We start from the raw sequence: 24,520 nt of genomic DNA on the forward strand, positions 1-24,520 counted from the left end.
GCTTCCTGGACGTCGAGGAAGGGGAACTCGAAAGAGGAAGGAGAGCGAGAGAGGCGGACGACAGCACGGAAAGCGGCAAGACACCTTCCATCCATATTTATTATGTTTATATGCTCACAATGTGGCCGTTAAGGCGAACGCGGAAGCGCGTCGGGGAGAGATTCCGGTTATAAATGAGCGTATATGTATAAAAAAGTGACCAGCGACGTGGACGATGACGGCGACAACAGCGACGACGACGACGACGACGATGACGACGACGGTGACGACGCGCGCGCGCGCGTTTCTCTCGGAAAAATCTGACGGAAGACCTTCGGCCCACGCGTCGACGACGACGACGACGACGACGACGACGACGATGACGACGACGGAGGCGTGCTACTCTCGCTTGTCGGCCGAGGCACGAGAAAAACTTGACGAGACTTCGTACGCGCGACGACGACACCGACGATGACGACGACGACGATGACATCGCGACGGCATATTTTGCGGCGATGAAAAGAGATAATTGCGCGACGACACGAGCCGACGTACCGCAGCCGGGCTTTCGTATGCCGATGGCGCGCGACCTCACCGGCGTAGTAAGACGTATAGCGTCGCGTACGGTATGCGAGCGCGCGCTTAACGGGTTCTCTCTTGATCCTTTGTCTTGGGCCCCTTTTATTTTCCTCGGTAAATACTCGTAAAAGGTAAATACCTCGCCGATTTTCTTCTTTAAATACGTTATAGAGGATGAAATTCTGCGAAACTTTTTATGACACGACGATATGAGGGTTGCTTATGGTTTCCGGCATATTTGACTTCAAAGCGTTGGAATCATGGATTCTCGAAAGTTGTTCATCTTTATAGTCGTACACAACGTACGTTGTTACTCTGAAATAGGTTAGATTAGGTTACTGTTTATTTATTTAATAAATATTTAAGGTTCGGAACTGTATAAGTTACACCGATAATGTGCTCAATATGAGTTACATAGTATGGAATAACTATACGCAATCACTATACATGTACTATATACAGAGTATCTGGGATCTTTTGGAAATGAAAAATTGTAAAAATTAATCAGATCAAACTGAGAAGAAAAGTCGTTTTACCATTTTGCAAAAGTCGTAATAGTTATTAAGTTATTAATGATTGACAATAACCACATCTAGAAGCTTTTTTAATTGATAACTTAAAAATTTGCGTATTTATTTGCAAAATGACAAAAGACTTTTTTGTTCAGAATGACCTAATCTACAATTATATGATGGCTATTGTACCTAGCGATAGATGAGTATACTGAACTTCGAATCCTGAATCTTGAACCTGTCACTAGGCACAATAGCCATCATATAATTGTAGGTTAGATCATTCTAAATAAAAAAGTCCTTTACAATTTTGCAAATAAGTATGCAAATTTTCGAGTTATCAATTAAAAGAGCCTCTAGATGCGGTCATTTTCAAAATTATAAATTAAAAAAGCTCTTTTTTAGATGTGGCAATTTTCAATTATTAATAACTTATTAACTATTGCGATTTTTACAAAATGACTTGACTTTTCTTTTCAGTTTGATCTGATTGATTTTCACAATTTTTCGTTTCCAAAAAATCCCGGACACTCTGTATATACGCATGCAATAATCTAACCTAACCTAACCTAATCGAATTCAGAATAACAACATATATTATACATACGATTATAAAAATAAACAACTTTCGAGGACGCCTAATTCTAATACCTTAAAGTCAAATATCTCTCGGAAACTACAAGCGACCTCCATATAGTGTATCATAAAAACTTAGAGTGTTTCATCCTCTATAACATACTTCAAAATAAAAAGAAAAATCGGTGAGGTATTAACCTTTTATATGCATATATTTACCTTTCCTTTTCTTTTCCGGTTCTCGTCGTCGTTCTCTTGTTTCTTCTCCATTGAAACCGAGGGGAGAAACGGGGAGACGCCTTTAACATCCGCGTTATCCCTGAGAGTTCATCGGGTTCTTCGGCCGCCTCCCCCTCTGTCCTTCCTCTCGAGCGAGCGAGCGAGCGAACGAACGAGCGATCGCGAACTAATTGCAAACCGCAAGAACGCGACATCGACGGTTGAGTGGTTGAGAGAATATCTGAACCTCACTCTTGTTGCGAGTATCTTTCGTCTCGCGGTCGTCGCGCCAGTGAGCTTTGTCCAGGTCCAGGTAGCGAATGAAGAGAAACGGTCCGACTCTTCCGGGGTGTTCGATTTTCATGAGCTCCGCTTCGGCCTCTTCTTCTGCAGAACGCAGACTGCAAACTCGGAGGTAGTAAGGAGAGAATTAATGTTCTTAACGTTGAGTCTGATACTTCTTTGTAGGGGTTGGCGTTTCAAAGAGGGATATCACCCCCTCGTGCTCGTTCGTACTCGCTTCCTCAGCTGCATCAAAGTGCCGACGGTGTTTCCAATCACCCGCGATTTAGCGACACAACGTCAATTAACATTCAAACGGTATTACATGAGAACACCTCCCGCGTGTGGGTTTCACAACGTAGTTTTGTGACTTCACGTAGCGCACTGTCATCGCGACATCGCCAGGGTTATTTATAGGTCGTCACTTTCCATTCAAATGTCCGCGCGACGTTGAAATTTTGGACTCTCGCGATAGAGCGACTCTGAACTTAAAAAGAAATAGACATCCGCTTGAGACTCGAAGAGAACCTCTGCAAATTGGTGCTGGCTGGAGGTGGAGAACAGACCAGATATCAAGCACACACGTGCGCGTATGAATTTTTATATATTCCAAGCGTAAAGTACGCGACATGCGAGAAGATGGCTCGATGAGACACGCGAGACGGGAGTCGAAAGTTTCAAAGATCGGGACCGAGCGTCATCGAGGAATTTCGCCCGTGCAGGGCCATCGACGAGAGTTGAACGCCTGCGTTTGTTTCAGTCATGAGCTCGTCCAACCGACTCATCATCATGCTGCTCGCTGCCGCCTTCGCGCTTCTCTGCTTCGCAGCAGCAACGACTCACGCCGAGAGGAACGTCGGTGAGTACAATGTGTATCACACTATGATCACTGGTCTCCGAGACTATGATCTCTGCTCATCGTACTTGCCGCTTTACCCATTTTACCCATTTGTACAAATTGGATCCTTATACCCTAGGTGTGTGCATAAGAAATTGCGCGATGTGCAGGGACATGTACGGCACGTACTTTAAGGTCCAGAAGTGCGCAGATTTTTGCGTGAAATATAAGGGCAAGCTCATCCCGGATTGCGAGGACGAGGACTCGATTCGGCTGTTCCTCCAGGAGCCCGGGAACGATTATTAATAGTCATCAGGATCGGGATCACACAGGCTCTCTTAGGCTCCCTTCGCGCGATTGCATTCTCCGCGGGAGAAACGCGCGAGTCTTCGCGCGAATTGTTTCCGCTGCGACGCTTAACGCAACATCTGTGTTAATAATGTATGTGCGTGTACGTGTGTGTGTGTGTATGTGTGTGCTCGCGCGTCTCACATAAGCATTGTGCGAAGCAGAAGTTCTGCGGAAGTGCAGCTATGACTCGCGAGTGTAATGTTTGACAGACGCGAAAAAATGTCTCGATGATTCCGTTTGATGATGACGTCCTTCAACTCTTCCATGTCGCGCGAGCCATCGGAATTACTCACGGCGAACGTGAGAATAGTACGAAGGTATCGAGCGACTAATTTTAAGTTCTTAGTATTGCATTAGCATTATATAAATGTATAATTATAGTGTGATATTACAATTCGCGCTAACGATGAGGCAAGAATACGATGCAGTATTCGAAGAGTCGAATCTAGTCACTCGAAGAAACAATCAGACACATACTGAAAACGCCATGGGTGTTTAAAAGATAAAGAATATTTATCCAGTGATTATTAATCCATATAGCGTAAAAGTTGCAGCAACATTACTGCAACGTTGCTGCAATATTGCAATATTGCTGCAGCAACGGTGCAGCAATGTCGCTGCAACTTTTGTACTGTATGGGTAACAACACGTTCGCTTAAATTCAAGTTCTTTCATCCAACTAAATCCCGCGATCGCTCTGATAAAGAACTACGGTCTTGTGGGAAGATGAAAAAAATGCGTTATTAATACTCACCGAATAAATATCCGTTATTTTTCGGATACTTTTTTCATCGCACTCTCGTCAGAGGAACTAAATTTTTTTATTGGCATGATCTAACAGATAAACTGTTGTTCTTTCCTCAAGCCCGCTTCAGATGATTCAAAATTCGCGACGGAATTTGAAAAAAATATATTTGGTGCCAACAAAGTGCTGCAAAAAATTTATCGAACCCAGATAAAGTTTCGCAATTATCAGAGCTGGCTTAGGCTTAGTCGAAAGCTACTGACATTACCGTTATCCTTCGGGAGACACACCGCCATTTTTTTAATTAGTAACTTACGAGTGCTCGATAGCAATCCCACTCGAACGAAGGTTAGACTTTATCATGAATATGACCGTCAATTATTAATACGCACAGGAGAAAATTTCGATGTTTACCTCGAGTTTACAGAGAATGCAACACGCTTCTTGTTTCATAGGCGGCTTCTATGTTCGACTATGTTGAATAAGTTATTCCATCTTTCATTGAAATTCACGAACAGAGCGTTCGCAAAAAAGACGTAGAGGCGCCATCTATCGTGGCCGCTGCTGTACTAATTCGTCAGTACTCATCGATTTTTCCTACGACGGCCGAAGCTGCGATTTGAATTCCTCGCGCTGACACGAATTCACAACATGACGAAGACTTTGCAAAACGCTGCACTTTGTTGACATGCCTGACGATGACGCTCACACGAAACTACCTCTCAGCGAATGACACTTCGTGATCGCTCGGCATTTTCGACACGCGTTTTTCCCGTTTCGAAATGTGTCCCTCGCTTTTCGTGCTCGTTCAACGACATCCGCTACGACGAACGCACGAGACTCACATCTGGCTGCGAAAGATACTTATGAGACTCACTTCCGGCACTCGCGACGATATTCCGCGAATCCTCCTTCGGAGGCTCGAAAAGGGGAGGCGCGAAGGGCTGCGGGCAACATATTCAACCGCCAAAATGGCCCGCCGACATTCCGACTCACGAGATGCTTTCTGTGATTGTTTCATGATACTTTGTTGCAACAAATGCGTGTATCTCGTACTCGGCAGTCACAGACACCATAATTCGCGCTCGACATTCGCTCTCAACCAAAAATGCGGCGAATGCAGGACGAGCATTCGAACTCGCATTGCCTCTCCACGCGGCCATCTTTCAACTGACCACTTGTAACCGAACTTTCGGCTGCTCGTTCCGCGAACCTCTCGATATCCTGGCGATTTTAACGATGTCTGACTGCAAAAGATACTTATGAGACTCACTTTCGGTCACGATATTCCGCGATTCCTCTTCGGAGGCTCGAAAAAGGGAGGCGCGAAAAGCGGGCAAAATTTCTAACCGCCAAGATGGCCCGCCGATAATCCGACTCATGAGATGCTTTCTGTGATTGTTTTACTCGTACTTTTTTGCAACAAACGCGTGTATTTCGTACTCGGTATTTCCAACAACGAGGGAAATCGTGTGAAACGCAAGACGAGCGTTCAACTACAACCCTCTCTCGGTACAATTTGATACAAAACTGATCATCGTAACTGACGTTTGCGCTGATCGCCAGTTTCGATGTATCGATACGTCGAAGGCACTTACGTATGGCACTTGAGATTTGCTAGTCAAGTTTATTATTCCATATTCATGAGAAATGTGACTCAAGTTACACTTGTGTCTTGTGATTGTCTAAAATATTCGATACACTTCCGATATCTAAAATATTGAAATAAATTATGTTATATATATTAAAAAGAAAGTGTACAATCGACACAAGTTCGAAGCGGGCTTTATGCGACACTGAGCAAATAGATATGATATACAATATGTCTAAAAATTGTTCAGCTTCAGAAGGGAAAAAAGTCATTCGATTTACAACTGTCTAAAATGTAATTCAATGTAAAATGTTTACAACGTTAGAATGTTTTGAAAGAACATTTTTTGTTCTTCGAGATGTATACATCACTGCGACATATATAATTTAACTAAAAATACTTTATTGTGCGTTTAGAAAAAGCAGACGCTTTCTAAATGGCTAAATGGGATTTTTGCGCTGATGATGACGTATTTTGGCATGCAACTTTGTAATTTGAAATTGCGGCAGATGTATAATTGAAATTGTGTATACACCTGTTTTATTACACAACCAAATTTCACTTTTCGTTCTCTCAAATACCATATGTATGCCAAATATACATACATAGGAAGCGTCTTAGGATAAATAGCAACTTCTCCCGTTTACAAATAAACATTGTGCACCTGTGTGTACAAAAAAAAGAATGATACGATTATATCTACGCGATATAAAATTATTGTAAAACACAACACACAAGCATTGGATAAAGACAAAGAAAAGACAAGATCCCACTTGATATAAATGTGCTCGGCTGAACAAAATATATATGTACATTTGTCTCGATAAAAATATATATGACTTTCACTGCAAGCCCATCGACTCATTTTGAATTGTGCTTTTTTCCCCAGAACATCCATTATTCTGGTGTAGGCGGTGTCACATAACATTCCGGGATCGTCGACAGAGTTTGCTTTAACTCCAATTGTTGCACCTAGTAACAATGAGACAAAGCCTAGTGTTGATTAATTTTTTAATCATTGTAATTGCAGTAAAATCGATAGTTGGAATTCTTACGCGTTGCCGCAACGTCTTCTCGTTGATGGCCGCACGCGTCAATAACTGTTTTACTTTTTCCAGAAGTTCAGACTTGTGAATCAGCTGTTGCTTCAAAATCTTCAAGTCCCCGTTATCGTCTTCTCTTTGAGCCTTTTCTAACATGGCTACTCTCTGTTCGGCTAGTCGCAAATCCGATTCTAAACTTATCACACGTTTTTGAGATTCCTCATATTGTCTCTGAAGTGAAATGTCTCCTTCAATGGTGCTTATCTTACCCTATATCCAAAATATATAATCTTAATGATATACAGAGCGTCCCAAAAGTAACGGACCACTCTCATAACTTTTCAGTATTGAAGTTTCAAGGAAAATGATGTGAATAAAAGTTGTAGGGATTTAAGTGAGCTATCTTATGGTGACTTTGACTTTGACCTTGACCTCTATTTTTAAGGTCATTTGAAGGTCAACTTGCATTTTTTAAATGGGAAACCTTATTTTTTAATATACTGTTGTATCCGAGCCACAAAGTTTGTGGCAGCGTCCGTTGTCCGTGAGCCTTAGGCATCCGATGCTGATTTTGACATCTGAGCGAGGATTGTTCTGACGACGGAAAATCGATAAGAAGTAAACAACAAGAACAGCTGACAGAGAGTCTCTGGCAAGCTGTCATCGTAGACAGACGAGAGAATTCAGAATTATTAATTAGAGAATTATTCTTGTTTGAAGTTTGAGAAAGTTGCGCTGTATATAGTAAAGCTTGATATTCTTACGCGAGTGTTCTTATTTACCTGTGTGAAAGCGCGAGTGTGAGAGTGAGCGCAACAATACTGTTTTTTTACCAGTTAATTTGAACAACTTTTGTCTAAAACATTTTTTTATTTGTCTAACTTTTTTGAGATATTTGAGGAAAACTTGATAACTTTTTCCATATTTAACTTACGATATCTCGCTAACTATTTGTTGGAAGTAAAAGTGGTACTACATTTTCTTGCTTTATTTAGTCTCAAGAATATATTGTTACAATAGCGCCCTGACTTTTGTTAATTTACTGACTTTTGAAAATTTGAAAATCAAATCAAATTTACAAAAATCAGGGCGCTATTGTAACAATATATTCTTGAGACTAAATAAAGCAAGAAAGTCTAGTATCACTTTTTCTTCCGATAAATAGTTAGCGAGATATCGTAAGTTAATATTGAAAAAGTTATTAAGTTTTCCTCAAATATCTAAAAAAATATTACACAAATAGAAAAATATTTTAGACAAAAGTTGTTCAAATTAATTGCTAGAAAAAGATAATGTAATAAAAAATAAGGGTTCCCATTTAAAAAACGCAAGTTGACCTTCAAATGACCTTGAAAATAGAGGTCAAGGTCATCATAAGGTAGATTACTTAAATCCCCCTACAATTTTTATTCAGATCATTTTTCTTGAAACTTCAATACTGAAGAGTTCTTAAGGTGGTCCGTTACTTTTGGGACACCCTGTATAAACAATATATAGTGTAACATAAAAAAAGAGGCTGCTTTACTTGATTGACTAGAAAATGATTTTTCTTAGTACTAAATTTCAGTCTTTTATTCTCTGCTTGAAGTTTCTCAATGATTCGCTTCAATGTAAATATCGTTTTCTCCATTTCAAAGATAGATTTTTTACTGCCTGATTCTGGCAAGTCTTTGTTTGACGATCTGGGGCTCGAATCAGACGATTTTTCTGCCTTTAATAACTTTATATATCTATAATAATATGCAGTAATATTAATTGTTCATTCCTATTTGTTCTGTGAGGAAAATACAAATAAATAGTTATAGTAAAGGTACTTTTCTAAATGATCCACTTTCTCTCGCAATCTTGGAGTATTTGAATTCGCCCTCTCTAATTCGAGCCGCAACTCGAAATTTTCGCTCTCCAACTTGAGATTCATCTTTTCCAAGATGTCTTTGGTCATTTCTAATTTCTCTAGCTGACTAATCACAAACACATTGCCCTATAAAATAGCATCAAATAAATAAATACCGCAAAATTATAAAAATCGACAAATGTTAAGAAGCATACGAACCTGAGAAGTTGCTTCTAAGGCGGCATTGTGGCGTTTCAATTCCGCTATTTTCAACATTAACTGTTCATTACCTTCTTTCCCTAAACGATCAGACAATTCTTTAACACGTTCTCTCAGTGTTAAACATTCTTTCTCCAGTTCTTCCGCTGTTTTGCGTTGTACATTCAACATAAATTTTGTTGATGAATCGCCAGGTACGTTATCGCTCTCATATTTAAGCCTGCTTCTTAAGTACCATTTCTCTCGTTCCATACACGAAACGACAGCTCGAAGTTTCTCGTGATTCGCCAACAATTTCGCATATTCGTCGGTTTTCTCTTTGAGCTTCACTTTTAATTTTTCCGCTGTTTGTTGCCACTTTTTCTGTTTCTCCCACAATGCAAGTTCCTCTGCAGTCTATCAAAAGAGACATGCATTAGGGACAATAATATATAAGATGATCCGAAATTCCCGCATTCGGAGTACAGAACATGATACTTTATGATGCTAAAACAAACAACTTTTTCCTTTAGCAAAATTGCGTCCGACAAGTAGTTTTTGCAGAAGAGCGTGTTAAAGTTAACGAATAAGCGCTCTTATCTATGTAGCACGCTCAGAGTCGACGCGCGCGCCTTACTCGCGTGTATTTAGTCAGTGACTAGTATTCATAAGTAATGTCTTTTAAGACACTCATACCGCTCTGTTGTGATTAGTTTACGACATCTTAAGACTGTACTTAAGACAATTTTAAATAATAAGAATCTACTATACACAACTATAAACAATACGGGGATTTAACAACTCATAAAGCATATTACTATTTACATTTGCTTTTATTTTTAGATAATATGGTACAATCAGACATTTTTTTATTCATTTATTAGATAAGAAATAAACGCAATACTTATTTTATTAACTTTTCATTATTTAAGCAATACAATACGGAAGAAGGTTAAATCCCAGTATTGTTCATAATTGATTTTTATTATTTAAGATCGTCTTAAATATAGTCTTAAGATGTCGTAAACTAATCACAACAAAGCCTTATGAGCGTCATAAAAGACATTACTTATGAATACTAGTGACTGACTACACACGAGTGAGGCGCACGCGCCGGTTCTGAGCGCTACATAGACAAGAGTGCTTATTCGTTAACTTTAACACGCTCTTCTGCAAAAACTATTTGTCAGACGCAATTTTGCTAAAAGAAAAAGTTGTTATTTTATTTTATTTTGTCATTTTATTTTAGCATAAAATATCGTGTTCTGTACTCCGAAAGCGGGAATTTCGGATTACCCTGTATACAGGGTGCACGATTTATCTGAAGACATTGAAATATCTCGAGAACTATGCATTGGATAAAAAAAAGTGGTTAATGAAAGTTGTTAGTCTCGAAGGGGGACATCCAATGATACCAAACTCGACCTCCCACCCCACCCCCTGGGGGTGGGGGTTGGGGGCAACTTTGAAATCTTAAATGGAAACTCCCATTTTTTATTGCAGATACGGATTCTACGCCACAAAATACGTAAATTTTGTCCGAAACTTTTTTTTTGATTCGTGATAGATGGCGCTGTAATCGCAAAAAATTATATTTTCCGCAATTCTCCAGAAATAATCATTGGATTGAGAAATAACAAATATCTGTTCAATATTTTTAAAGAACATAATAAAAGTTAATCCCCCTCCATCCTCTCGGGATAGGGTGGGTGATAACGTTCAAATCTCAAATGGGAACCCACATTTTTCATTGCAGAATTAGATTGTACGTGAAATTTTTATTGAAACAATTTTTTTCATTTGTGATAGATAGCGTTGAATTTTTCCGAGAAACTACTTTTAGCGTTACACAGGAACAACGACGAGGACGTAGTAGTTTTATGTTCCCTTCGGGTGCTTTTTTAATGCGAGTCCCCTTGCCTTGAGATTTGAACGTTACCACCCACCCTACCCCGAGAGGATGGGGGGGAATAACTTTTATTATGTTCTTTAAAAATATTGAACAGGTATTTTTTATTTCTCAATCCAATGATTATTTCTGGAGAATTGCGGAAAATATAATTTTTTGCGATTACAGCGCCATCTATCACGAATCAAAAAAAAAGTTTCGGACAAAATTTACGTATTTTGTGATGTAGAATCCGTATCTACAATAAAAAATGGGGGTTTCCATTTAAGATTTCAAAGTTGCCTCCAACCCCCACCCCCAGGAGGTGGGATGGGAGGTCGAGTTTGGTATCATTGGATGTCCCCCTTCGAGACTAACAACTTTCATTAACCACTTTTTTTTATCCAATGCATAGTTCTCGAGATATTTCAATGTCTTCAGATAAATCGTGCACCCTGTATAGTAATATTCCGGCACATACCTTAGTCTTTTTAGCTTCTTGTGCCAGATATTCGCGATCTAATTGAGTTTTCGTTTTATATAACTCTTCTTCCAGCGACGCTACTTTGCGCTCGAGTTGAGCTTCACGCTGCGATATTTTTTTCTCCTGAGTTTTTGTTGCCATGTATCTGAATCAAATCAAGTATTTTTTGTACGTATATTATATATATATATATTAGAGATGTGCGAATTAAGAATTTTTATGTCAAATCGAATCGAATCGAATCTCATTTTTTAAATTCGAATCGAATCGAATCCATGAAATTTCATTCGAATTCGAATCAAATCGAATCGAACCATTAAAAAATTTCACATGGATATTAAATGTGCAAATAATGAAGGAAGATTTTAATATGAAAGGGATTGTTAATATTGTAATATTATCTTAAAATAAAATATATATTTAAATATTTATAGTAATTTATAATTAAGTTATTAATTATAGGTTAGGTTAATTACGGTAATTAAACATTATTAATTAATAGTTAATTAAAAATAAGTTAAGGGTTCAAATATACAGGCCCAGATGGCCCGTTTTATAACTAATACGTACAAACGCTAATATATTTGATTCGTATTCGAATCTTCGCGATTCGAGATTTTCGAATTATTCGGATTCAAATCATAGGGATTCGGATTCGAATCGAATCGAATTACATTAGATTCGATTCGATTCGATTCGAATTCGAATAGTTCGCACATCTCTAATATATATATATATTACTGTGTATATATATGTACACAGTATATTACATATATATATATATATATAACAGGGTGTTTAAAAAGTAGCGGGATAGCGAAATATCTCGAAAACTAAGTATTTTAGAAAAAAATGTTTCAGATAAAAGTTGTATGGTTTCAAGAGGGTTATAAGACAACTATATCATTTTATTTACAAATGGCGCCACTTTCGAAATATGTACTGATCGTTACTTTTCTTAAACCCCAATTTTTTTTATATCATCTTTCTCTATTAATTAATTTTAACAACTTTCGTCTGAAACATTTTTTATTTGCCTATTTATTTATTATATCTATTATTTTTCATTTCCTATATTTTAGAGATATTTAAGGAAAACTTGATAATCTTTTTCAATATTTAATTCATGATATATCGCTATTTGTCAGAAGAAAATGTGGTATTAGACTGTTTTATTCTATTTTGTCTCAAGAATATATTGTTACAATAACGCCCTGACTTTTGTTAGTTTGATGGTTCTGAAATTTCCAAAGGTCGATAAGTTAACAAAAGTTAGGGCACTATTGTAACAATATATTCTTGAGACTAAATAGAGTAAAAATATCTAGTACTATTTTTTCTTCCGACAAATAGTTAGCGAAATATCGTAAGTTAAATATTCAAAACGTTACTAAATTTCCTTTAAATACCTCAAAAAATATTAGGAAAATAAAAAAAAAGTTTCAGATAAAAGTTGTTCAAACTAATTGATAGGAAAGGATAATGTAATAAAAAATTGGGATTTCCATTTAAGAAAATTGATGATCAGTGAATATCTCGAAAGTGGCGCCATCTGTAAACAAAATGATATAATTGTTTTACGTCCCCCTTGAAACCATACAACTTTTGTCTGAAACATTTTTTTCTAAAATGCTTGATTTTCGAGATATTTCGCCGCTCTCCAGAGTCTCATTTTATTTCTGGGAGTATTTTATGCTTTCTCAAAATCTTACAATTTTCGTTTGAAACATCTTCGAAAAACCTAATTTTTTCAAGATAATCGAATATATAAAAATAAAGTGGAACATTTTGTATAATACATACTTCGTATGGATACAATAGGCAACATTTTCACAAAATCAATCAAAATGTCGACTAGAAGAGAATAAAATATACCTGCGACTGAGTTGCTGTTTCAAGTCGGCTATTTCGTACTTGTACATCTTCTCCTTCTCGATTAGCGACTGAAGCTGCCGACGCAAAAGATCCACTTGATTTTGATCGCGCTGCTGTTGATCACGATGGCTATTGTACGCAGTCTCGTTCGTTTTCGTGTCAGCCCGAGCTATCATCTGCTGAGATCGACCTATAGACTCCATTAACTCAATTTCATTCTACAATATGAAAGAATAATAGAGATTTAATAATAGTACAACACACTAGTCTGTAAATTAGTGAAATGTAGTATAACAATCGCACCTGCAATTGTTGACAGGTGAGACTCAGTTCATGTATTTTGTCATCCTTCTCTTGCAGTTCCTTCATCAGAGAGATACTTCCTTTCGTGAGCAGCACACGATTCTCAGATAACTGCTGCCTTAGCGTGTCGGCTTCGGCTTGCCACTTGTTCAATTCACCGCAATAGCTCTCGAGTTCAGTTTTATGTTGTTGTTCTAGCCTGTAAAAGTACAAGAAGTATTTTTCATTTGTCGGTATTAAAAATACAGTTAAGACTAATCTCTAAAATTAAGTAAAAGTCAACAAAAGCTAAATATTTGAATTCATCGAATGACGTGACGTCCTAAGTGTCATTGGACGAACCTTTCTCTCATACGATCCATATGCTTCAATCTTTCCTCTGCCAATCGATGCCAACGATCACTTAGTTCTTTGCTGATATTCAATTCCGCTTCGCAAGTAGACACCCTCTCACGCAGCCTAACAATCTCTTCTTCCTGCGCGGCGCTGCCCCTTGGTGTTTTCGATGCACCCTCATTGGACGTCGAGAGCGAGGATGCTCTTCCGAGGACGTTCTTCACAATCGACTCTTCGTTCTTTCTTATCTCACACTGCATGGTCAAGATACGGTCGTGCAAGCTTTTAATCTCATCTTGAAAACGACTCGCCGCCCGACTGTGCTCGTCCCTGTCCTCTTTCAATAAATGCTGGTATCTCAAAATGGTCTCCTCCTTTTGACTAACCAATTTCTGCAAACTATTTATCGTTGATTTCAACGCCAACTTGTCGGTGCATTCAATGTCCATGGCGTGCGACTGAGACGTCAACTCGTCCAACATATTCTGCTTTTGGATAAGGTACGAGTCTTTCTCCTCGATTACCTTGGTTAAAGTGTCCACTTTTGTCTGGCATTCTGCTAATTGCGATTCGCACTTGACCAACATCGCGGAACGTTGTGATACAAGTTTCAGCGCTTGATCCAATTGCTCGTTAAGACATGTGGAGCTATCGTTGTCTTCTGTATTACTCTCCGCATCTCGGAATGTCTTCACTGTGGTTTCACTCGGTTCAGGCGGCCCTTGGGCGCTGCTCTCGGAAACTTCATCCTTCTCAACTGCATCTTCTACCTTTTGATCCAGGCAACACACGTAAGTATCTGTTTGAACGCCGACAACCTGAAGCTCCATTGTTGCTTGCACAGACTTCGCCTCCAAGTGTGGTACATGAATTGGAACCTGATGATCTTGTTGCGGATGCCAAGCCCTTTGAAGATTCATCATGTCCTGCTCCATACTGGCAATTACCAACTCGTATTCGTTGAATTTGCTGCTGGCTATTTGAAGTTCATGCTCCAAGTGGGCTATCCGTCGCTTGTACTTGAAGTCCTAGTTAACAGGCAGACAGAGAGACTTTTGTGTTATACAAATCTGGCCTATAAATATAATGCATTAGGATTTAATTTTGAAACTCAAATTCCGTAGTCGCAATCCCCGTTACGGTCACTAACTGATTTATTGCAATTTTGCCAATATTGTTATTACTGCAAGCTTTTATACTTAATTATACGAGGCAAACGTACACTCAGGATCTGCTGTGAGGTTTCCGCGAAATGTTCCATTATATTCTCGACATTACCGGCGCCAATTTGTTGCTCCAATATATCTTTCAGGCGCTCGACAATCTCGAGGCGTGTGGACAAGAGTTGCTGTTCATATTTCACATTTTCGTGGCACTTTTTAATTTTTTGCATCTCTAAATCGACGTTTTGTCGATCTATCTTCAATTTTGCAGTGAGAGCGATCACTTTTTCCAGACTACTTATAGAAGTTGATCCCGCGTACTGGCATTGTAAAAAATATATGATATCTGTATAATACCTGAAACACACATACATATACAAAGAGACATTTTACTGGACATTAAGGTACACTTCTCGTATAAACGTCAATACAAGTAATTAAAACTTTTGATTTTACTTGCAACGATTGTCACATCGTTTCCGGTAATCTTGCATGTAACCGCGCATTTCCTCGTACTTCCTCCTCGAGTCGTCGAGCTCCTGTCGCGTGGAAGACAGCTCGTTCTGCAGTCGAGTTTTTTGCGCAATTAATTCCATTTCCGATATCTTCGTACTTGTGAGCTCGAAGTCGAGTCTCGAAATGGTGGCCTTATCTTCACTTACAGCTTGCAAGTCTAATATCTGATGTCTGAGATTGTCCAATTCTAGCGTTTGCAACGAATTTAGCGAATACTGTAGTTGAGTCTCTTCTTGAGAAATCTGCAGCATCTTTTTCAAACCTTCATTCTCCGTGACAAGTTGAGTGTTCGCATTCTGCAGCTTTTGTACACGATTATCGTCTACTTGGACGGTTTCCTGTGACGTTCCTACTTCGTTAGATAATTTCCTGTGCATCTCGATCAAGTTCTCCTGCAGTTCAGAATTGGAAACGGTAAGTCGCTTAACATTATCTTCGTACTTTGTCAACTGAGTTTGTGCCATTTCGTACAATCTGGCCATTTGATCCGCTCGTTGTCTCTCGATTAATTCTCTAGCTTCTATTTCCTTCAAGCTCTGCTGTAAATTATCGTTCTCACAACTGTCGACTTTCTGCATATCCTTCACGAGTTGATATTTTTCTTGCCTTATCGTTTCTATCTCGGCCTTCAAAAACGAAACTTCATTGTGATCGAAAGGTGACATCGCGGTTTCTAGCAAAGCATGATAACGTATATTTAATTCTTCGTGTTTCTCCTTTAGTTCGTTGTGCACTGCTATACTCACAGAATTACACAAATTACTCTGTAGAAGTGAAATTTCTGATAACAACGTTTTATTATACTTATTTACGTCCGCGAGAGCTCTATTGAGTTCGCCCTCTTTTTTTATCATCTGCTTTTGACACTCGTACAGTCTGCTAGTTTCCTTATTAAGTAACTGTTGAAGATTAACGTTTTTCCTACTCACAATAATTGCTTCATTAGCGGCGTCCGCGTACTCTCTCGTTTTTATCGTGAATGCTTTCTGAATTTCGTCATCTCCACTCTCAATAATCTGCAGACTTTCTTTATAAATATCTAACTGCTTCTTTTTGCCGTTTAATTCGTCCTTCAATTCATTGGTCTCCTGAACCAACAAATCTTTTTGCTTTTCCCAATCTTCCGCTTCATTCTTATACGCCGTTTGCAGAGCTTTCATTTCCGTAAGATATATTGTCATCGCTTCATCTTCTTCGTTATACTTTTCGTACAATTTTTCAACATCTATATTCCTATTTACTGCTAACTCTTGCAATATATTGTCTTTCTTTTGCAATTCCTTTCTGCAATCATATGGTTAACAGTTGTAGAACAAAAACGATACACAGTACAATAATATTTAAATAAAAAAAAAGTTGAAATACCTCAGTAGCTTAAGCTGCGACCTCAATTCAGCATTGCTACCTTGTATCACATTGAGATGTCCCTGTAATCTCATAGCTGGATGATACCAACCAGCTAAATGTCTAACATCTAAAGCTTCCAATAATCGTTCCAATGTACTGGACTGTATCTCCACCCTGCTCTTACCTGAGACAAGAAATACACGAAATTATCGTCTATCTATTTTTGTAGTGGTCATTAAAATCCAAAGAGAGTAGCAATATTCCACATCTACATAAAAAAAAAAAGACGAGAAATTAAGCAGTTTGATTTAATTGGTAATATTTACACGCCATATTAGGATAAATAGAAGGGTACTAAATAGAAAAGAGATCTAAGGTGTCATAAAATGGAAATATGTGCAACATTTAAAGTACCATTAAAGTTAGCATAAATTCACCATCTTGATTGTATATACTGTCCATAATCTCGTGCATGCCTGTTCTAAGCGCTTCATTTTCTTCTATAAGTATCTGAATATTCTGATTAACTTCAAAAATATCACTTTTGGAGCGTACATGCATATTGTCTAATTCCGCTAACTTAGTTGAATGTAAAAACTGATCACTAGAATCACCTAAATTATCTGAAATATCTAATACTTTCTCGGACTTGCTTAATTTATATTTTAACATCCTTATCTACAAGAATTAAAAATTCATAAATAATCTCAAAATATTGTAAAAATTTGTACCATAAACCATTGTACGTCTAAACTAGGAAGATTTATTACTCATTTCTTATGAATCAATTTATGTCTTACATAAATTATCTCTTACATCTGACTTTAATTCTAAATTTTCCTCTACAAGGCTTTTATTTTGCTGAACAAGCTCTTCTAATTTTCTTGATTCTTCTTTTCGTTTTGCTACAACACTTTTGATTGATACTGATTCATCCTCTGGGATCCCTAACTTTTCTCTATGATACGAAAAAGTAATATTAAAAAGTTTCTCCTCTTAAACACACTGCATGTCAATTATTAACTTTGAAATTTTTTACCTAAGGGTTAAAATTTCCATTTCTTGATACGAATTTAACATCTCCAGTTTATTAACGACATTAACTAAATCTTCCACATGTTCAGTTTTGTGATCCAGTTTGATCTTTAATTCTTTAATTTCATTTAATGCTTTAGTTAATGCTTCATTTCCCTCTTCATATTGTTTTAGGATAGATAGCACATCGCACAACTACATACAAATCCATTATTTAAGATATTTATAAAACGAAGGATGCATACATAGAACATCTTTACTAGGATCATTTAGTTATTTAAAAGTAACGAATTGCATGTAAAGATACACAGACAGTATTTAATATAATTCTTATTTGGAAAATAGTGTCTTAAATTAATAATAACACCATGATACATGAAAATAAATCACTAAAATATATATTACCTTGCTACTTTGAGACCTGGCATCATCTTGTGCTTGAGATAATGCATTCTCCAAATTAGAAATTTTTTCATTTGCATTTTGTATTCTTTTTAACAGATTTTTCTGTTCTTTCCGTTTGTCACTTTTTACAGGCCTATGAAATAAATAAAATTAATGATTTAAAAATAAGCGATTAAAGAATTAAGTGTAGTTTGGAAATATCCCTTACTCTTGTACTTTTTGTTTTAGTTTCTCTATAAGTGTAGCACTCTCATTTATTTCAGCAACTGCTTCGGACAATTTAGTCTGTAACTCAACTATAATTGTATCACGGCGAACTATTTCTTCATTTAGATGAATAATCTCGAATTTATTTTCTTCTTTAACCAATGAAACAGATTGCATTAATGATTGTGATAAGCTTTCTTTTAAACGTGTAATTTCATCATCTTTTTCATCCAATATGCCCTTATAACATAAGAATAATATAAATATATATAAATTATGTGCACATTTTCTATTTTTTTAATATAATTGTATTATTAAATATTGATTTGTTTCATACCTTCCATTCAGATACTCTAGCATCAATAGCTACACTAAATTCGTCTAACATCTTGTCTCTGTTTATTTGTTGTGCCGTTACTTCTCTGATTTGAATAATCAAAGCAGCATTTTCTTGTTTTAAACTCAATATTTTATCTACAATAACATAACATAAAAGCATAATAGTAAATTAATGTTTGTATTTATTTAAAATGTATTAAACATATTGTATTGAAACTATAAACTACTCTCACAAAGTACCTTTATATTCTGCAATTTTTATTTGAGTAGAGCGTAATTCTTCAGTCATTCCATTCATTTTTTCTGTTGCATCTTCCATCTCATCCTTCAATGTTATTAGCCGTTCTTTGAGAACATCATTTTCTTTATCCAAATTCTACAGAAGAAAAATCCTTAATAGCAAAATGAAGTGTTAATCTTTAACTTCCTAATTATTTATTACTTATACTTACCTCTAGTTCTAACATAAGTATCTTAATTTTTTCGTTTTTTTCTTTTGTGTCTGTATAAGAGGTTTGCTCCATTAAACCGGTAATCTTTATACATAAAAATCTCAATTACTATATAAAATATATGGTATAATTTTGTGTTACAAAAATGATATAAAATTTTACCTTGCTATAGCCATCAGATTCTTGTTTCATTGTAGGTATATCATGACCTACAAAAATAATAATAATATAAATATATTTTAGGACATTTAATAATCTTAATGATAATGATATATAACTATTATAATTATTATATAAATATAAATTACTTTTGATCTTTCGCTTAGCAACTTCAGGACGTAATGAAGCTATTGTTTCTTTTAATTCACCACATTCGAGGAGTAAAGCTTCCACCTAACATCAATAAATATATATTATGCAAGATGGTTAACAAGAAAATATTTTATTTTTGTGATAAGAAAAAAATATTAAATTATCAGATATATGATCGAATCTTGTATCATACAACATAAACTTATTGTATTATATATGCATTAATAATTATAGTTGGATCAGATTATTTAGTCCATAAAAGGCAAATAATTAATTTGTAGTAATTGAATATTGATAAATATTGCATAGTTCTTCTTTTTAGTTTTAATTAACATACATTTGCAATGAAATTTCATAATATGCAATTTATTGTATTTTATTTTTTCACAAAATAACAGTTTAATTATATCATTAACTAAGTAAACAGAGCAAAGATATTTCTTAACTGGGGCAATTAAAATACCTCATTGTAAGATACATGCACACAATCGTATATATCTTCATAAAAATATATAATAAACATATATAATTAATCCTTTACTTGATTGTCCTTATAAGTCATGATTTCTTGCGATAATCTCATGAGTGTCCGCAAGCTGTGTACATCGGTGATCTCGTCTACATCGCATCGGATCACCGCAGGAAAAAGATCCTCGATTCCTTCGTCCGTCAAAGAGGAAACGTTTACAGATAATATACGGTCCCAGTCTGTGTGAACCATTTTTTACGATAACAATAAAAAGATATCTTTTGCACATATAATCTCCTACGTAACTATATTGTGTAAGTATACAAGTTTCACCTGTTTCCATTACAAGTATACCGTTATATGTATAGTGTGGGGACGAACTCTAATTTCTTATCTCCAATCTCCAATACACAGCTGAGGGTACCAGGACCGTATCCTACGCGCCATTCTACCAATGGGCATAGGTAGTAATAGAGAATCGAAAGATAATTAATCAAAAATCGCTCATGGATATGAGCGATATAGCTCTCGCTTTTCAGGGAAATAGTTATATCAGAAAAGGAATATTGTTTGAAAAAATTTTGTGAGAAAAAACTGTAAAAGAATATAAAATAGTACGTAAGGAAACCGTAAGGAAATCGTAAGAAAAAGACAACATAATAAATTGATATAAATGATAAAATTTATTAACGTTGCGTTTGTTATGATGATGATGGTAATGAATTTGTCATGCAACTCATGTGTTGCGCTCATTTCTGTCTACAATAGTCAGATTCCTATTCCCCTCAGGGCTGTACACTCAACAAATAAACCCTCGCCATTTTTAATTATTTATGAAGACATAAAAAGAAGCTTAAGAGATGATGATGATAATGATTTTCTTCTTTCACATATGTGAATTTGTCGCACGTAACAAGTATCACGAATTCTGAATCATGTTTAACATATTGTTTATCCGAATAACATATTTGCTTTACAAAAAATATTTAATGACTTAGATATGGCATGTGCGCCTATATACGCACACACACACACACCCACACAAGTGTCAAGGCATTGTACGAAATCTGTTACAAAAGCATTTTTGTTAACTTTCTTACGTTGATATATTGCACATAGCATGAAATAGACATTCCTCATCATTATCTGGATATGTAGCTTTCATAGTAGATATTGAACATGGCATGTTCCTTGGGCAGTTTGGCAAATATACTGGTCGTTCTTGAAGCATGAACAGAATACTGGGACCTTGAGATAGACAACTACAGGTAAAAGCAAAATCAGGCAATTATATATGAAACACATATGTGACATGGCACGCATAATTAAAAAATAGAAACATACTCATATAGGACGAATGCAATGTTAGATGCAAATGCATCAATAATACTGGTCTTCCATGCTCTTTTATCCTCCTCATGCAATGTAAAAGAATTGTGCATTAAAGGATATGTGTCTTTAGCTACTCCAAGTAAAGACAGTAACTTTAGAATTGTCCCAGAATGTGTAAAATAAACCGTTGTTATTAGGCTTTTGTTGGACCTGTAAAATAAACCATATTCTTTAAATGCAAAATGTTGCATATATTATATTTACGAAAACAAAATCACATTTATTATTTAAATAACGTACACAAAGAAGTCGAACATGTCTTTTAAGACAGGACATGCTTGTTGATAAGTTAACTGGTATCCATATCCATCAATCCAATAAAGCCCTAAATCTTCTGCAAATTCAAATACCTGTAAAATATAAATTCCAAGAAAATTTTCACTTAAAAATATTTTATTTTAGTGAAATCTGTAATTAAATGGTAATGGTTGATGGCTTAATCTAATTTATATATATAAAAGTAAGATATATCATTTCTCCAAAATATCACCTTAAAATCATTTAAGGAAAATATCTTGCACCAAGGAGATACTATATTTTGATCCCAAGCAGTCTCAAAGGCACACATGGAATACATTAAAAATGCAGTTTCTGAAACGTTTGCACTGAATTTATGAGAAATGTCAATATAACACTCAATTTAAATCTGTATACATATATCAAATATCTAATAATCATATATAAATAACATAATTGATACTAACCATAATTGACATAGTGGCCAATATAATCTTTAATATTATTTAACATATCAGTAACAATCTTGCTATCCAAAAATTTGTTCTTTTCTGCTTTTGCATTTGGATTCTTGTCAACTTCTTGACGCCAACGAGGACAAGCTTTGTAAAACTAAAAATATATAAAAATAAGAAACAGATAGATGAACAAGAAATGGTTGACACAAAAAGGAAGAAAACAATTAGTAATTCACATCTTAAAATTTAAGTATTAAAGTAAAATTACTCTCAACACAGGATCTCTGTATGCTGGTTCTGGATACCAAACAGACTGACTTTTTTGCCAACCAAATAATCCAACAGCAAAATGTTTTGCACTCTCCTCTGTGCGTTGAGTTGAAGTATATCTGAACTAAAACTAAGCAGCTAGTAATTAAAGAACATAAATTTATATTTAACAAATACTTAGTCATATATACTTTGTAGGTCTGATTGCTGTAGACTTCTGGCATCAGAGATGGAAATCTTGCTTGATATCTTTCCCCAAGATCAATCATTTCATTTTCACCCTCTATTGCTAATTTCATTGTATCACTTGAAGTAAATATTGGTTTCCACTTTTTAAATAAAGCAGCATCATCAGCTGACAATCTTGTTTCACCATTATCATAATTCTTTAATATTATATGTTTCCATTTTGGCAATTCATCTAACATACGAGGTATATACTTTTTGCCTGGATATCTGGTGCCATGCCGTAGAAGCAACCAGATTTTTTTTTCTGTACAACCTGTAATGAGAATATAAAAAAAATATATCAATACATATTCATTCATATCAAGCAGATATGTCAAAAGTAATATTAATTTTATGCATACCTGAATATTTTATTGGTGTATCATTATAATTAGCTACACATCTATATGGAGTTTTGGCTCCTAGTTTACATTTGTAACTTTCATCTTGGATGAAAGAAGTATAGTCCAAAGAAATATTTGCAATTGCTATACAAAGTATAGCAATTAGCCACTTAAGCATTTTGTTCTTATTATATTGCAATTATATCATAGAGTTTACAATCATATACATGCACTCTCAGCAATTTGAGATATGCATTATATTCATGAATAAATAAATAAATAATAAACATGTATTTCATCTGTGATTCATATGTAAATCTGAAATAATTTCTTATATTTTAAATTTGGTCTGTTCTTTATAGCTGCACTGCTGAACTAGTGCAATAAGTTAGAATGAGAAAAAATATAGTTGTCTCATTTTAACTTATTGCACTAGTTCAGCAGTGCAACTATAAAGAACAGACTCCTTATTTCATATTAGTAATATGAAATATTCATATGTGACGAGGTAGGTGGAAAACAGTTATAATTATAATTAAAATCGAAATATTAAAAATCAACAAGAGACAAGTATAAATTCATAAAGATGCGTATACATTTAGCGAGCAAATGACGAAAAAATTAGTAGTAGTATATTGGTTGAATGGCGCTCGGGATCAGCCGACTTCCGTTATGGCCAAAGTGCTGCGAGATCCAAAGAATTTCCCGTCACTTCAGGCATGCTACAGCGCATGCCTGAAGTGACGTAAGCTACATATATGATTACGTTTACACGGCTTCTAAAGCCAGCGGCACACGATGCTTGTTTTCGTGCTGGATTGCTTGCTGGATGAAAATACTGTGTTCTGATTGGTGCATTTTCATCCATCTTCGAAAATATACCAATCACAATGCAGTATTTTCATCCAGCAAGCAATCCAGCACGAAAACAAGCACCGTGTACCGCTGGCTTTAGTGCAGTGTCGAATCCGATTAAAGTATATTTTTAGATCTAAAAGAATATATCAATCGAATCAAAGAATTCATCAACTACGGTTGTTACTATCCGGATTAACCTTGTCGTGTAAACGTAGTTTATATCAAAACTCACTGACGGTTTAAAGCGCATGATCCAGACATCACCGGACATTTAATGGATGTACGTTTCATGTCCAATTTATATCCGTATGTCCGATTTACGTCCGTGGACATAAATTGGATGTAACAAGGATGTCCTTATTGGACATCGGATCTGTAAGACGTCCGATGTACGTCCATCGAACGTCCATGTCCGAAGTTGTGACAAACGTACGTCTTATGGACGTCTTTTATAAAAAAGAATGGACATATAACGGACGTCCAATGGACATTCGTGTGCTGTCTGGGAAATCCCCGAGCGGCTCAGGCCGACTGCTACTTTGAATTATACTCGATATAATTAATATATACAATTATTTATAATTATGAAAAATTTATATCAGGTTCTTTATTAGTATTTAATTGCCTAGATGATATTTTTAGAAACATGAAACGATATAAAATAAGATATTGGATCTTACAAGTTTTCGGTCAGAAAGAAAAACGTCATTTGGCAGACCGCGATCTTAGATCGTATAAAAAATTTCACTGCCAGAGTCGCGGTCTGCCGGGTGACGTATTTCTTGCCGAAAATTTGTAAGATCCGATGTCTTATTTAACGTCCATCGACTTTTCTATCGTTTTCTCGACGTGAAT

The 24,520-nt window shown here is 36.0% G+C and overlaps 2 protein-coding genes across 5 annotated transcripts; both read right to left on the minus strand.

The window, feature by feature from the left end:
* Window positions 1-5,688: 5,688 nt before the first annotated feature.
* On the minus strand, window positions 5,689-20,298 carry Cep290 (Centrosomal protein 290kDa). Of its 2 annotated transcripts, XM_019842819.2 has the most exons (24): window positions 20,212-20,298; window positions 19,951-20,117; window positions 19,406-19,490; window positions 19,260-19,306; window positions 19,098-19,181; window positions 18,886-19,021; window positions 18,644-18,780; window positions 18,308-18,546; window positions 18,100-18,232; window positions 17,699-17,889; window positions 17,476-17,617; window positions 17,097-17,337; window positions 16,678-16,843; window positions 15,253-16,596; window positions 14,856-15,153; window positions 13,640-14,661; window positions 13,298-13,496; window positions 12,995-13,212; window positions 11,117-11,264; window positions 8,769-9,164; window positions 8,530-8,696; window positions 8,241-8,445; window positions 6,728-6,985; window positions 5,689-6,644 (listed from the first exon to the last, which is right to left on the minus strand). In XM_019842819.2, the coding sequence occupies exons 1-24, from the start codon at window positions 20,219-20,221 to the stop codon at window positions 6,570-6,572; spliced, it is 6,108 nt and encodes a 2,035-aa protein (XP_019698378.1). In that variant the 5' UTR covers window positions 20,222-20,298; the 3' UTR covers window positions 5,689-6,569. The 2 variants fall into 2 exon arrangements, with proteins under 2 accessions (XP_019698378.1, XP_011144552.1); XM_011146250.3 differs by lacking the exon at window positions 20,212-20,298 and having other exon boundaries at window positions 19,951-20,205.
* Window positions 20,299-20,522: 224 nt separating this feature from the next.
* LOC105186207 (Multiple inositol polyphosphate phosphatase 2) lies at window positions 20,523-23,537 on the minus strand. 3 transcript variants are annotated; one of them, XM_011146249.3, is made up of 9 exons: window positions 23,404-23,537; window positions 22,826-23,125; window positions 22,427-22,737; window positions 22,234-22,359; window positions 21,975-22,119; window positions 21,761-21,861; window positions 21,511-21,620; window positions 21,223-21,420; window positions 20,523-21,126 (listed from the first exon to the last, which is right to left on the minus strand). In XM_011146249.3, the coding sequence occupies exons 2-9, from the start codon at window positions 22,983-22,985 to the stop codon at window positions 21,021-21,023; spliced, it is 1,257 nt and encodes a 418-aa protein (XP_011144551.1). In that variant the 5' UTR covers window positions 22,986-23,125; window positions 23,404-23,537; the 3' UTR covers window positions 20,523-21,020. The 3 variants fall into 3 exon arrangements, with proteins under 3 accessions (XP_011144551.1, XP_011144550.1, XP_025155835.1); XM_011146248.3 differs by having other exon boundaries at window positions 20,540-21,140; window positions 23,404-23,530; XM_025300050.1 differs by having other exon boundaries at window positions 20,540-21,140; window positions 22,826-22,951; window positions 23,404-23,527.
* Between the last annotated feature and the right edge of the window lie 983 nt (window positions 23,538-24,520).

Source organism: Harpegnathos saltator, unplaced genomic scaffold, assembly GCF_003227715.2.
Source record: "Harpegnathos saltator strain DR-91 unplaced genomic scaffold, Hsal_v8.6 scaffold320, whole genome shotgun sequence".
NCBI classification, from domain to species: domain Eukaryota; kingdom Metazoa; phylum Arthropoda; class Insecta; order Hymenoptera; family Formicidae; genus Harpegnathos; species Harpegnathos saltator.

Coding starts and splice junctions, on each gene's coding strand:
- Cep290 (XM_011146250.3), bottom strand. CDS start 20,130: ATGGTTCACACAGACTGGGACCGTATATTATCTGTAAACGTTTCCTCT. Junction 13,497..13,639: donor ATGGATCGTATGAGAGAAAG/GTTCGTCCAATG, acceptor GTACTTTTACAG/GCTAGAACAACAACATAAAA. Junction 9,165..11,116: donor AAGAAGCTAAAAAGACTAAG/GTATGTGCCGGA, acceptor CTCTTTTGATAG/ACTGCAGAGGAACTTGCATT.
- LOC105186207 (XM_011146248.3), bottom strand. CDS start 22,985: ATGCTTAAGTGGCTAATTGCTATACTTTGTATAGCAATTGCAAATATT. Junction 21,862..21,974: donor TGGCCACTATGTCAATTATG/GTTAGTATCAAT, acceptor CAAACGTTTCAG/AAACTGCATTTTTAATGTAT. Junction 21,421..21,510: donor GACATGTTCGACTTCTTTGT/GTACGTTATTTA, acceptor TTTATTTTACAG/GTCCAACAAAAGCCTAATAA.